This window comes from Chanodichthys erythropterus, chromosome 19 (genome assembly GCF_024489055.1).
Source record: "Chanodichthys erythropterus isolate Z2021 chromosome 19, ASM2448905v1, whole genome shotgun sequence".
Taxonomy (NCBI): Eukaryota; Metazoa; Chordata; class Actinopteri; order Cypriniformes; family Xenocyprididae; genus Chanodichthys; species Chanodichthys erythropterus.
Genome location: NC_090239.1, coordinates 31648102 through 31663588, shown reverse-complemented (window position 1 = coordinate 31663588; position 15487 = coordinate 31648102). Strand labels below are relative to the sequence as shown.

General features: G+C 39.3%; 1 protein-coding gene across 1 annotated transcript; it reads left to right on the top strand.

The window, feature by feature from the left end:
• Positions 1–1407: 1407 nt before the first annotated feature.
• On the top strand, positions 1408–14784 carry get4 (guided entry of tail-anchored proteins factor 4). The gene is made up of 9 exons (XM_067370022.1): positions 1408–1562; positions 4368–4446; positions 4604–4685; positions 5500–5649; positions 5743–5881; positions 9620–9760; positions 11467–11542; positions 11966–12038; positions 13972–14784. The coding sequence occupies exons 1-9, from the start codon at positions 1423–1425 to the stop codon at positions 14058–14060; spliced, it is 969 nt and encodes a 322-aa protein (XP_067226123.1). The 5' UTR covers positions 1408–1422; the 3' UTR covers positions 14061–14784.
• Positions 14785–15487: the final 703 nt, after the last annotated feature.

Sequence of the window (15487 nt, the reverse complement as noted above, 5' to 3'; positions counted from 1 at the left end):
ACACAGTGGACCAACACCAGCAGATGACATGCAGCCCAAATCATCACTGACTGTGGAAACTTCAAACTGGACTTCAAGCAATATGGTTTCTGTGCCTCTTCCTCCAGACTCTGGGACCTTGATTTCCACATGAAATGCAAAATTTACTTTCATCTGAAAAGAGGACTTTGGACCACTGAGCAACAGTCCAGTTCTTTTTCTCCTTAGCCCAGGTAAGACGCTTCTGACGCTGTGATTGGTTCAGAAGTGGCTTGGTACGTGGAATGTGACAGTTGTAGCCCATTTCCTGAAGACGTCTGTGTGTGGTGACTCTTGATGCACTGACTCCAACTTCAGTCCACTCCTTTTGAAGCTCTCCTAAGTTCTTAAATCAGCTTCGCCTGACAATCTTCTCAAGCCTGCAGTCATTCCTTTCACTTGTACACCTTTTTTTAACCACACTTTTTCCTTCCAATCAACTTTCCACAGCACTCTACGAACAGCCAGCTCTTTCAGCAATGAAAAGAGGCTTACCCTCATTGTAGAGGGTCTTGACTTGGGTAAAGTTGGTTTTATATTCGCACATTCGGACATCCGTATTCAATAGCCTTGTTAATGACACTACATTGGACATTCGGTGGACATTAACAAGTAAATATGCCATTAAAAATGTTGTCATTAAATATGCCATTAAAAATCACAACATTTTTCACAGTCATATTTTTATAAGTTGACAATCGTTGGTTGTCAATATCATATCGCTGCTTAAAATTCGCAAACATTAATTTATTGCACATTTATTGGAAAGTCTGAATTTATCAGAAGTCTGAATGTGCGAATATAAAACCAACTTTACCTAAGTAGGGTCTTGATGATCGACTTCCCCATGACTGCTGTTGGGATTCCTGACCTAAACCCAGTATTTATACCCTGAGAATGGTAATTTAATCGAACTTGAAATTAAATATTCTAATAGCTTGAGATACTGATTTTTTTATTTTGATGAGCAGCAAGCTGTAAGCATCAAAATGAAAACAAAAATGTCTGGAAATATTTCACTTTGTCTAATAAATGTAGAATATATTTAAGTTTTACTTTTTGAATTGAAATACAGAAAATAAAACAAAAAACTTTTTCATGATAGTCTAATTTATTAGGATGCACCTGTACTTGGTGGTACTTGTTTACTTTTTATTGTTTGACTGACTGATTGCAGTAGTTCATAGATTTTTAATACAGTGCATTCTGTCCATAATTGACCACCTTTATATTTATTTTTTTCTGCGTGTATCTCTATTGTGCCAAAAGCATGTTGTCTTTTCTTGTGATCATTCAAAAACGAGAAAACAAATATATAAGAAATATCTGTGGATGCCATATATGTCAGTGTGAGTACGGCGAGTGTGAAGGCTCAGTGATCGCGTTTGGTTGGTCGGAGCAGTCATGTCGGAGCAGGAGTCTCTGAAGAGCTCCAGCGCGAGGAACCGCGGAGGAGTACAGCGAGTGGAGGGCAAACTGAGAGCCAGTGTGGAGAGAGGAGATTATTATGAAGCCCATCAGATGTACCGCACATTATTCTTCAGGTAAGCTTTATCGCTAATTGCCGGAGTAATAATGACTGGTCCAGGCCCAGTCGCTTCCAGATCTTTCTTGTTGTCAACCGAGTACGTTCCTCCGTTACTCTGATTGGCCAACTGCTCGTCCTGACTCGCCCCGTCGGTCATATCTTATTTCTGATTGGCTGCTTTCTACGTCATTCATGACAAAATATCAGCGTGAGCCTGTATAGCTACATGCTAATCTGAAGAACAAGGTTGATTAACAATTCCACCAGCTGAAAAATATATAAATTATACTATAATCTAATAATACTTCACCAAAATCAATGTTATATTATACGCCAGTCAGATTAGTTTGGACGTTTATTTGAATTTAAGCGTTTTAACAATAGAGCTTGTTAACCAGCATCATTTTGAAATTTCGGTTCAAAGTCTCTGTCTAAAATCATCAGATAAATAATTAAATTGCGATAAAGACATTATTATAAAGGAATTATTTCTTAAAGCCTTATCTGTCATTATTTTTTTCTTTTGTTGACCTGCTGTCTATAGAGCTGCCTACCTAGGCAGCATTTTTGCATCAGTCTCAGAACCTAGCAAGCTACCTCAGTTGCACTTTTGGCCATGGTCTCATGGTCTCAACCTATTGTGCTGCCTATCTAGGCAGCATTTTTGGCAGTTTCAAATCTGATAAGCTGCCAACCAATATGGCATTTATAGGCATTGAATTTGAACATTGGTTCCCAAACATCTACTCACTTTTGAGAGACAAGCAACATCAGTATGAAAGATTGCACATATCAGATAATAAAGGAGAAATGACAGGGTGAGACAACTAGACGGACATCAAAATGAAAAAAAAAAAAAAAAAAAAAAGCTTCATTAAAAGAAAAGGTTTGGCATAAAGTGTTTTATACTATTTCTTAGGGGGGAAAACGCATTAATATTTAATTATAAGTTGCAACCTATAGGGGTTGGACAATGAAACAGAAACACTGGCAAATATAGTGTTGGAGGTTTCATGCCTATGTATGCTCAGCCTGATGGCCAGTCTGCACTGATTGCATATTTCATCATAATAGTAGACATATCAGAGTTCATAAGAAGACAAATTGTTGTTCCATGTCTCGCTCTGTGACCAGGACAGCAAATCTTTGTGGTGTATGGTCGAGAGCTAAGGTATCCAGGGTAATGTCGGCATACCACCACATAGGACGAGCCACATCCAACAGGAGTAACTGCCAACACAGAATGCTGTCTGAAAGGCATGTCCAGGACACCTTGACTCTCCTGTTCCCACCAAAACTGTTCGTCGTGAGCTCCACAGATTCAATATTAACGGTCAGGTTGCTATAGCCAAAACTTTGGTCACTCGTGAAGTGCCAACAGTGCTAATCTTGGTCTGTGGACATTGTGAAACATTTATTGTTCTCTGATGAGTCCACCTTCACTGTCTTTCCCACATCCATGGGAGTTTATGGTGTGGAGAAGCCTCAAAGATGCTTAACACACAGACTGTTGTGTGCCTCGAGTGAAGCACGGGGGGGAATCTGTAATGGTTTGGGCTGTAATATCATGGCATTCCCTACTGTGCTTGATGGCCTCAAGGACTACTGAACCATTCTGGCATCTAATGGATCAAACATTGTACCCTGAAGGTGGGCCGTGTATCAGCATGATAATGCACCAATACACACAGCAAGTCGTGACAGAGTGGTTTGATGAACATTAAAAGTGAAGCTGAACATCTCTCATGGCCTGCACAGTCACCAGATCTAAATATTTTTGAGCCACTTTTTTGGTATTTTGGAGGAGCAAGTCAGAAAATGTTTTCCTCCACCAGAATCTCACAGTGACCTGGCCACTGTTCTGGAATAAGAATGGCTCACAATCCCTCTGGCCACTGGGAAGGACTTGTATCTGTCATTCCCAAGATGAATTGATGCTGTATTGGCCACAAAAGGAGGTCCTTCACCAAACTAGTAAATTATTGTGGTCTAAAGCCAGACGTTTCAGTTTCATTGCCCAACCCCTGTATATGAAGGAACCTGCAGAAAAACAAAAACAGGAAATGTAATCATAATGAGGATCCCTGCAGACCATTTTATGATGAGACGAGGTTAGTTCAGGTTGTAAAATGTCTTATGGTGTGATTCCCTGAAAAAAAAAAAAATGGTATTCGTTATATAAAAAATACTTTTTACCCTGAAAAATGTATTGAAACATTTTTGAAATACATGATCTTTTTAAGGCCAAATATAAATTTAAAAATGGAATAAATGTCAAAGCCAACATCAATACAAATAATATTTTTCTGAGAACTTGGCATATATATTTTAAAGTCACCATGAAATCAAAATGGACTAATTATTTTTTATGGAATAATGCATTTATTATAAATGATTTATCTGTGCACAGATCTTTTTTTTTTTTTTATGCCCTCATAATCTTTAATCAAAATAACTTCCCCTCCCACGTCTCTGACGCATTTACTGGCGTGAGGGCAACCAGTCACTCACATGAGATCGACCCATAGCAAACAACGCCGATGATCTAATTATCCAATCAATTCCCAATGGACAAAAATAAAGTCCTGCACTACTTCTTTTTTTTTTTTCTTGTCTGAGAGACCGTTTCACTTGGATATTGCTGATATACGTCACAATCGGGGAAAAAAACCTATTGCAACTTCCATTTCATGCATACTTTAAAATGGATTTTTAAGATATATATTTTTTTTTGTTTATCATGATTGTTATTCGTTGTCTCATGACCACTGTTTGACCACAGAAACATCATGTTAATAATAACATGTTTCTTTGTGTGCAGGTACATGTCACAAGCGAAGTATGCAGAGGCCAGAGAGTTGATGTACAATGGAGCTTTGCTCTTCTTTAGTTATAATCAGGTATGTGTTCCTGTGTCATCTGCATTAGGTCAGTCAGAAGCTCTAATTTATCATGTCATTAAAGCTCTGAACAGTTGTTACTCAGACAGTTCACTTTTAGTAAACTTTTTTCCCCCTCTGTAAGTAAAATCTCTGCTATTTTTTGTTTCCAAAACAGCAAAACAGTGCTGCAGATCTGTCCATGCTGGTACTAGAGTCCCTGGAGAAATCTGGGGCCAAAGTAGATGATGAGACACTAGGTGAGTTGTAGTTCACTTTATATGTTGTTAGAGCTGACTTTTTTGAATATTAAGGGTGTATATTTATTTTTAGGGTTAAAACAAATATATAAAAAAATAAAAGATAAAAAAAATGATAGTCAACAATTAGATCAAATGTACTGCAGCTCCATGCTGTTAAATGCAATAGCTTTGCATGGTTCACTCTGTTTTGTATGGTACTCTTTATAAACATATGACACTGGGAATATAGTTTAATTAGACATTTTATTTATTTTAATTTTTATGCTATTCAATATATCTTGATAATATGTACAGTATTTCCTCCGAACTGGTTGAAAAAGTGTGTTTTTGGTCAGTCGTTGGAGCCATCATTTCTATCAACAGCCATTTTAGCCCGGTTCAAAGTGTTCTATGTAAGGTTCAAAATAATCAAAATATATCAAAATATTGATTAGAAATATTAAAGTTATTAATTGAAATAGAACTTATTTGCAGAAATATGAATTCAAATTGTTTTGTGTAAATCAACTTAAACTTAACTGACAGTTTTGCTAATGAAGTTTTTCTTAATGCTCTTTTTATCATGTGATGAGACAAGGCACGGGTGCTAAACTGGTTTTATGGAAGTCTATGGGAAATTTGATGGCAAAATTATATTGGGGTTGTTGGTTCATTTTATATTGTAAACAAATAAATATTCAATATTGCAAAGTTCTACGCAGAAGTATTGTTCAAATGTCCTTGGGTTTTTTTTATTAGCAGAAATGATAAGATGGCCTTTTAATTGTGTAATTACATTCTTGGTGTGTTCTTCTTCTTCTTTTTTTTTTAGAGCATTTGACTAAACTCTTCAGCCTGATGGACCCAAATTCACCAGAGAGAGTGGCATTTGTCTCCAGAGCGATCAAGTGGTCATCGGGAGGATCGGGGAAGTTGGGCCACCCCAAACTACACCAGCTGCTGGCTCTCACATTGTGGAAAGGTAAAACAGACATATGACAATAAACATCAAATCAATGATCAATCAGCTGTTTTGAGAATGTGTTACCTGCATAATTTATTTGTTTGCATTTAGAGCAAAACTACAGTGAATCACGCTATCATTTCCTGCACTCATCTGATGGAGAGGGTTGTGCACAGATGCTGGTGGAGTATTCGTCAGCACGAGGATTTCACGGGGAGGTGGACATGTTTGTAGCACAAGCCGTTTTACAGTGAGTTCTGGAGTTTCAGTGTCAAATTCTCTTGTAAAGGAATACTTCATTCCTTAAAATGAAAATTCTATTTTTTTTTTTTTCCACCCCAATGCATTTCCAGACCAGTTTAACTTCTGCAAAAAATGTAAGAAAATAATGTGCAGGCCACTCTGCCATACAGTGTATGGGCGTGAATAGGGAAAGGGGCTGTCAAGCTCCAAAATATGAACCTATGCACTATATTTCAGGTGTTCTAAAGCCATACAATAGCTTTGTGTGAGGAACAGACCCAATTTTAAATTCATAGAAAACTTTGGTTTCTGTTGTTCGATTATGTTCAAGTGTGTCGCCTTTACATGTGATATTTCAAATTTGATGTTGTGACATTAGTGCAATAGGGCCAATCGTCATTAAGGTCAAACCTTATATGACCTGTCTAGCTCTATCATATTGGATTTGAGAGCTACAGCTGAAAGATAATGTCTGCAGTTAATTACGTAACTTTGGATTCCCTGAAATGAGGGTAGGAAACATTGTGTCAGTAATTGATGCATTGGGAAAAAAAGCCCTATTGAGTAACTGCTATGCAAAACACTGGCCAATGGTGTCCAAGCACCAATTCCTCAGAATATTTTGACTGAAAGCAAAGAGGCGTAGCATGTCTCATAAATTTGTATGTAATGTATCGTTCCCTCATCTCAGAGAACCAAGATTACGTAAGTAACTGGAGACCCTTACTTCTTCGATTCACTCAACATTGCGTCAATAGCTGACTCTATGGGAATAGTGTTTAATCCTGCTATGTTACAGTGAAGAACTGACCCAGCTCAAGAGTAGAGCTGTTGAGAGGAAACAAGTCAATTGGTGACTAGGTGTGTGCATGGCAACCAATTACATAATATTGTGGTGGAAAATATCAACACTACCATCAGCAGTATCATACAGCCTCATTGAAAGCAGTGTCAAAGACAGCATCTTCACCATTTAAGAGATACTAATGACAGTAATACTGGCATGTATTAGAAAAGCAATTTGTTTGCAAAGACAGCAGAGTGTCTGTAGATATTTGTGTTATGCTAAGTGGCGAGTCCGTTGGTACCTAAGCACATACAATACAACCAAGATAATGGTGGATACCATGAGCAAACATCTTAAATCCTTCTTGGTGGCCAATGCTGTTCAGCACCAAGCACAGAAGATACATCTCGGTTATAAACCCTAGCAAAAGTATTATGTGAGGATATCCTGTCGGCATGAAAAAAAATACTTAGATTGACACGACATTTAAGGCTAATGCCAGGGAGGAAACCATTCCTCTGGTAGAATGGGATCTAAAATGGGGCAGTGCAAGCCCTGAGAGTCGTAAGTCAATGAAATGGCATCCACAAGCCAGTGTGATAACGTCTGTTTTGATACTGGCAAGCCTTTAGTGAGACCCCCATAACACAAAAAGCTATTTAGAAAGCCTGTACTGGCTAGAGCACTGAATATAGATGTGCTGTTTTCACAACTGAAAGGCCAATCATATACAGGGATATGATTTGCTGCTATAACTGCCACATATTCCTCAGCGAAATGGGCCACAGACCTGCAGCAAGCAGTTCCACGATCTCTGGGAACCACAGGTGACTGGGCCATTTCAGTGCTATCAGCAGGATGGTCTCGAATGACCATTTCTCAAATGACCAGATGCAAAATCTTCACCGGGGGAAAAGCATTTTCGTGTGTCCTCTGCCATTTGTGCATCACTCCCAGATCGGCATGCAACATTGAACAGAAAATTTGGCAATGGATGTTCTCCTCGGAGGTAAACAGATTCACCTCCAATCTCTTGAAAATCATCATTGTGAATGTAGTCTCCCTTCTCCTGGGACTTCTTGTCACGACAGCAAATCCACACCACAATTCAGTGTTGTCCTTGCAAACCAGAACATGGTGGTTCTGTAACTCCAGATGAAGCGCTTTGAGTGGCAGATGCACTGGCAGTAGTTCTAGGCAATTGATATGCCATGCATTGCATCTGTCCAGATGCTGAAAGCTGCTCTGCCATCACACAGTGGGCCTGAACCATTACTGGACATGTCTGTCGTGATAGGCCAGATTCCCAAGCGAAAGTCTGTCGAGGCAGCTGCGTGTCACCATGATTTGCCTTTGTCCCGAACTCCAGATCTGACCGGGAACGCAAGGCTTCAGCCAAAACTGAAGCTGGCACTTGTGCAGCAGCTCGTAATTATTTCAAAAACCTTCAGGTATACTGAAATGTACCTTGTCATCTTGTCATGTCTGAGGGGTCGAGCTTGCTCTCCTCTGCGGAAAGTGGCACATAGACTTGGACTGCTTTTGCACCAAAGTTCAAAACAAACTAAGCTCTTCCACAACCTTAGAAAGGACACAAAATAGCTCCACTTCAGACCCGAGGGAGAGCTCATTCTAATCACTCTGATGCGGGGGACTGACTCTTCCGCTGTACTTGACCATTCTTCGTCCTCAGTGGCAGTCAGTAACATGGCGTCATTCCCATTGTCTTATACACCAAACATGATTAAACCGTGGGCTGCAGGGGAGGGGCGGAGGTCAGCTCGTGCAAACAGTATGGGTGAGGATGCAGGATCGGGGGAGTTTAAGGTACACAGGACCTCAGCTGGCTTGAGCTCATTGCTAAAATCTCTTCACCCAATTCAAGTCTTTGCTGCAGCACAGTAGAAGATGGCGGGGGAGTGCAAGAAGCCAAGTTGTTCCCCAGAAGGAGGGCAACTCTGCAGAATCCTGAAACTTGTATCTTCGCAGCGAGGGCATTCTGTCTTACTGAGAGGGACTTCAGTATGGGTGAGGCCTAGGCAGAACACGCAACTCTTGTGCCCATCGGATGGCTGGATAAGACCTTTACTCAAAGTGTCCATTTGAAGCAACGGATCTTTTGAAAGCAATTTGGTTTTATGCAAGAAATAATGGTCTAGTCCAGTAGTTCCCAATCCTGGGGAATACTTGACTAGACCAGGTACCCCAACACTGCACATTTCGCATGTCTCCTTAATCAAACACACCTGATCCAGGTCATCAGCTTATTAGTAGAGACTCCAAGACCTAAAAAGTGTGTGTCAGAGAAAGGAGGCATGCAAAATGTGTAGTGTTGGGGAGCCTCCAGGACCAGGATTGGGAACCACTGGTGTCTTCTTGTCGGAACATGGTAGGCAGGCATGCAGCAGGTGTCCATCTGCAATGCTGTAGAGGTGATTCTCAACAACTTGGATCTTGTTCTTTGGGCTTCCTCTTCAGATGAAGCGTAGTCAATAGCTTGAGGAGTACGATTCTAAGGAATTGACGTTTGGCACAACTATATATAGGCGTAAACCCCACGTCAATTAGGTGCAATTGGCCAGTGTTTTACAATAGTGCTTCAGTATTTTTGAAGAAAGCCAGTTTCGCAATGTTGAGTGACCCAAAAATGAAAATGGAACAACATAAGTTTGGTTCTGTTTTCCACATATAGCTATCATATGAATAGCATTGGAAAATAGAATTGGAAAATAGCATTAGTATTATGTATGAACTGCTTCTCGCCCATCTAGTCTTGTTTTTTTAAAGTGAGTTTAAAGTCCATGATTGATACTAAACTTGAAGCAAATGTTTTTGTGCTTGTCACATAGTCAATATGATATTCAGTAAATATATGTTGATTCCTGATTTTTTTTTTTTTTTTTTTTTTTTTTTTTCATTACAATTGTTATACATCTCAGAATCTTGTCTTGACTGCAGGTTCCTTTGTCTAAAAAACAAGACTAGCGCATTGGTGGTGTTCACCACATACACACAGAAGCACCCGTCTATAGAGAAGGGCCCTCCGTTTGTGCAGCCTTTGCTTAATTTCCTGTGGTTCCTCCTGCTGGCTGTGGATGGGTAAGATACTGTCCTGTATTCATGCTTTTGATCTCAGCATCAGGCTCTTGTTATTATTTTTGAATGCTCTATATTGTAAAATTCTGTGGATGTCAGAAGCTGTGCTACAAATAGTCACATTGAGAGTGTGGGTGAACGTTTTCTGTCATGATCTATTTTTATGCATCTGTAAAATATAGTGACGTTTGATATCAGTGTGACTGCTCTAACAAGAGCTATTTTAGTCTTACCAAGAACTGGTTCTTGGCTTTTTCCTTTTTTTCATTATCTCCTGTCACCTGATTTAAAGGATTAGTCTACTTTTAAATAAAATTGTCCTGATAATTTACTCACCCCCATGTCATCCAAGATGTTCATGTCTTTCTTTCTTCTTTCGAAAAGAAGTTAAGGTTTTTGATGAAAACATTCCAGGATTATTCTCCATATACTGGACTTCAATGGCCTCAAAGTGGTTGAAGGTCAAAATTACAGTTTCAGTGCAGCTTCAAAGGGCTTTAAACGATACCAGACTAGGAATAAGGGTCTTATCTAAAGAAACGGCCGTGCTTCCGCTTTACGAAAAAAAAAAAAAAAAAAAACTGGCGCCGCGTTCCTTCCGTAAGATGAATGGGGAAAGCGTAAGCGTTTTGAGGATTACGGAAAGCAGAAGCACGTACAAGCCACTAATTTGTGTTTATAAAGCATATACAGTTGTATTTTTTTTTCTAAAATTGTCTGGTATTGTTTAAAGCCCTTTGAAGCTGCACTGAAACTGTAATTTTGACCTTCAACCGTCTGGAGGTCATTGATGTTCTCTATAAGGAGAATAATCCTGGAATCAAAACCTTTCATCAAAAACCTTAATTTCTTTTCTACTGATGAAAGAGAGACATGAACATCTTAGATGACATAGGGGTGAGTAAATTATCAGGAAAATTTTATTTAAAAGTGGGCGAAACCTTTAAAGGAAGAGTATCCCATAAATTTCTCCAACCAACTTCTCACTTAAGCCTTTTTTCCAGTCTATTTAAAAAAAACTTGATGTTTCTTCACTTCTAATGCCTGTTAGCATCTTTTACTGTGGGAATGAACAGTATGTGCTGTGTGGAAACGCAGTAGACCCAGGCTTTTCAGCTCCAGTCCTGGAGGGCCGGTGTCCTGCTTTTAGAGACCCTGTCCCAAATGGCACACTTCATGTGCACTTGAGGACTTGTGAATTTACAATGGCCACCACATGCTTGTCCGTTAAGTCCACAAAACCGTAGGGTGTCCCATTTGTCTTTTTGAGTTTCAGAAGGGTGCTTGCAAGCGCCTCCTTTGTGGCTGATATGAGCCCTCAGTGTGCAGCTTTTGCCTAGTCTACACTGAAGCGAAATCCGCAGAAGACTTCTACCCGACAGTCAAAGTGGCATTATGTCACGAAAGCGCGGACTCGAAGGAAAATCGCGAGGGCTTAGGGTTCCATTTGGGACAAGGCCAGAGTTTAGCATTAAACCTAAACAAGCACATGTGAACAAGCTAATAGAGGTGTTCAGAATTACTTGTAAATTACAGCGATATAGGTTACATTGGGATTGTTTTCTGAAGTCTGCAGGACACTGGCCTTCCAGGACTGGGGTTGAAGAGCCCTGCAACAGACCAAATTTAAAATGATCCATCAGGGTTTTAGCAAAATAATGGAACAAAACCATTAACAACTTCTGGATATGATGTGCTTTAATTTCTAGTGGGAAGTTGACCGTCTTCACAGTGTTATGTGAGCAGTATCAGCCATCACTCAAGAGGGATCCTATGTACAATGAGGTAAGTTAGAGATAATAATCGCAAACATACTTCGCAATTCTCTTGAGTCTTTCTCAGTACCTAGAGATACAAGGGTAGACAGAAACACTAGCTCTGCTCCTGATCTAATGAACTGTCTACATCAGTGATTCTCAATTAGGGTCCTTGCATGAGGACCCCAGCACTGCACATTTTGTCACCCTTCTCTGGAACCTCTGCTAACACAGATGATATAAACCAGGCGTGTTAAAAATGGACATACCTGAACCACAACACCACAACAAATAGTGGTTCTCATGTGACAAACAAGAAACTTGACTCGCAGTTGGTAACAAAAGAGTTTGAGGCATCATTCAGAAAGATTCAAATTTAATTTGGAATCTGTATGAGATAAGACTTCTGGAAATGTTTATAACACACATTATGTTCTTCTCTTGATCTCAGTATCTGGATAGAATAGGACAGCTGTTCTTTGGAGTGCCACCTAAACAGTCGTCATCATATGGTGGTTTGCTAGGTAAGAAACATCCCTGCCTCTGTTTGACTACAGAAACAGCACTGCACGCAGATTATGAATGAGCACAAATACATTAATTTTCAAAAAAATTGTTAAAATATATGCAATATTAAAATGGTTTTAGAACTGTAGTACGTGCATTTTCAGTGTTTGCAGTATTTTAGCCTCTTTTTAAATGAATACTTTGGGTTAAATACAGCTTGATGTCTATAGAGAGCTTCTGTGGTGTCCTTTTGATATTTTTTTTCCACTTTTATCTCAGTTTGTAAAAATGAACAAAAACCCATATTTAATAATATACTTTTATTGGGGCCTAACAGGCAATTTCTGTATGTTTAAAACATCCAAATATCACTATAATAAACTGTAGTAATAATAATAATAACACTCACTGATGCTCTTTTGTTTTGTTGAATATTTAATTTCAAAATCATGCCAAAAAGCATTAGTCCTTTCCAGTGCAACTTTCACTATTCTGGAAAGATGTTCACCAGTGTTTGGGACATGAATGCAGGGGATTTGCTCCCAATTTCAACCAAGTTATTCATTTAAAAAAAGAGAGAAAATTGTACTCCTTTTAATTAAGCCCTCATTTAAACTGCTTATTGTTGGCGTGTTGCTATTTTGAGGCAACTAAATATGACTGCACCACTGACCAACTGAAACCTGGTCTAAAGTGGCACAGTATTATTATTTGTGTTATTTAAAGGGCGCGTTAGTAATATGCACCTATAGGCGGCTGCACAACATGTATACACTCAAAGGGACGTGTACCAGCACACAAACATGCCAAATATTAAAAATAAAAGGATTATAATGTAAAAGATTATTATTGTGTACATAAAGATAAAAATGCCTACATGTCACAATGGATAGTCATTGCATGTATCAGAATGACCTAGTTGCAGTAATGATGAATGAAATTGGCTAATTATTTGACCAATCATGGCAATGCACACATGTATTTAAACTGATTCGTCAGGTTGAGGGTGTCTATATTCCGCCATGTAAACAGCAATCCGCCATGGTGCGAGCACACCTGGCTTTTAAAGGGAATGGGAGAAGACACTGATTGGTTTAGTGCACTTTATGCCCAAAACACACCCATGACTCATTAAAAGACTAGGTACAATGCTTGCCGACCTTTTTTCCTTCATTCAACTAGCAAAGTTTGATTCGGACACGCCCTAAGTGCACCTGCGCCATGCTCTTCAGACCATGCGCTTGGACCATTAAAATAGGGCCTATAGTATACTTGGGTAAAGCAAGATACACTATATAGCAAATCCTGGCTGTTATTGTTTAAATCATCACAAAATACAAACTATATAATCGCACACCTCTATATATAAAGTTGGATATAATAATCCAACTTTATCTGTATACATACAGTATACTTGCGTAGGGCGATATATATGCACCACTGTTCAAAAGTTTTAAATTGGTAGGAAAAGAAGTCTTATCTGCTCGCCAAGGCTGCATTCCCAGACGGCAACATAATGCGGCCCCAGATCCGGCCCACATCTGGTACATGTGGATTACACGCGGAACGGATATGGGCCGGATCTGGGCCGACACTATGTTTCTATCATTTGATCCAAAATACAGAAAAAACAGTAATATTGTGAAATATTTATACTGTTGTGAAATTTTCTCGATATTATTCCCCAGCCATGCATGAAGATATTATAAACATAAATATCATGATTTTCTGTAAAGCTGCTGTAAAACAATGTGTATTGTGATTATACAAATAAATTGGAAAGAATTAAGAATTGAAAAATAACTGGGAGATGGCTCAAGATTAGTTTCTGTAGTTGTATTTAACCTGCAGTTTTTTTGTTCCGCGTAATACACTGCTTCGTTTAATCTAAGGATATATTGTGCAGACATTTAAAAAAGAATATATTCTGGTTTGCTTTCTTTGTGCTAGGAAACCTATTGAATAGCCTAATGGGCTCAGGTGAGGAAGAGGAGGGTGAGGAAGCTCAGGAGGACAGCAGCCCCATTGAGCTGGACTAAAGCGTCTGACAAGAGGCTCGCTGGTCACCACATCATAAACCAGCCCCATACCAAACCATTCACTGAAGTGAACAATGACCAATCACGCATCCGTTTGGGCGCTCTTTTTCAATAACTAACTCTTTCCTGTTATTGTTGGACTTTGTTCTGTGTATAGTTTTTATAGAATGAAGGTGCAACAATTTCAAACTTCCTGGACTGTTGAACAAAATTCGTAAAAGAGCAGAAACAGATGCACTTCAGATGTAATTGTGACACCCTCCATTTGTAGTTCTGCTGAGCTCTTGGTGTCAGGGACCCTCGTTTGTGAGAGGGACCCTGATCCTGTCCTGCCACAGAGGGTGGCGGTTGCTCAATGTATTAATAAAAGTAATTAAATTGCTCTTAACTTATAATCAATGCTAATATACTTTGATAAATTCTACAGTATGACAGCTCAAGGCTTGGTTTCGTGTGTCAGCACAGCTAGATCTTACCAGGGGTACCACGGTATCCTTGATTGGACAATTCACCACTCCTGTTACATTGTATGCGCGAGGATGAGAAAAGCACACATCGTTCAAATTTGCGTGAGCGGGTTAGATGAATGCATGTTTGTGTTGGTCGAAGTGTGAATGTGCTGTTATAAATGTATCGGTCACCAGGGGGCTTCATTCTCTGCTGAGGTGTGATTGAACGTAATAAAAGGATAGAGATGGATGTAACATAAAGAATTTTGTGTCCTGTTTTTCTTCAGTGCTGTAGATATTAAACTCAATATAAAGTTAAAATTGAATTAAAATTAAATATTTCATTTTCGAATGATGTAACCTGGGTTGTGTAAACATTATCAACCAATAGCTGTATAGGCAGTTTTTAGAATAATGTTAATTAGTTAATACACCAATGCAATGCCACTAATATGGGTAAAATGGGCAATAGGGTAGCAGAGTGCTGCAGTTAAGTATTTGAGTAGGCTCAACTCGTTGATCTCCTCGAACTACTCCTGAACAATTTTTGCTTTGTGGCAGGGTGCATTATCCTGCTGAAAAACGTGCATCAGTGAGCCTTGGCCGCCCATGACCCTGTCACCAGTACACTGTTCATTCCTTGGACCACTTTTGATATACTGACCACTGCAGATCAGGAACACCACACAAGTGCTGCGGTTTTGGAGATGCTCTGACCAAGTCGTCTAGCCATCACAATTTGGCCATTGTCAAACTCACTCAAATCCTTACGCTTGCCCATTTTTCCTGCTTCTATCAAATCCTAATATAGCCCACCCGCAAAGAGGTGCCGTGATGAAGAGATAATCAGTGTTATTCATTTCACCGGTCGGTGGTCATAATGTTATATGTATATGCATGTATGTAGCAACATTTCTTATTTTCGTTTAAAGTTGAAGTTCTTAAAACTATATACTGTAGACAACACTATATAGTAGT

Excerpts from the sequence above, each read along its gene's own strand:
- get4 (XM_067370022.1), top strand. The coding sequence starts at position 1,423 with ATGTCGGAGCAGGAGTCTCTGAAGAGCTCCAGCGCGAGGAACCGCGGA. Across the intron at positions 1,563-4,367 it reads TACCGCACATTATTCTTCAG|GTACATGTCACAAGCGAAGT; the intron begins GTAAGCTTTATC and ends CTTTGTGTGCAG. Across the intron at positions 11,543-11,965 it reads GGGATCCTATGTACAATGAG|TATCTGGATAGAATAGGACA; the intron begins GTAAGTTAGAGA and ends TCTTGATCTCAG.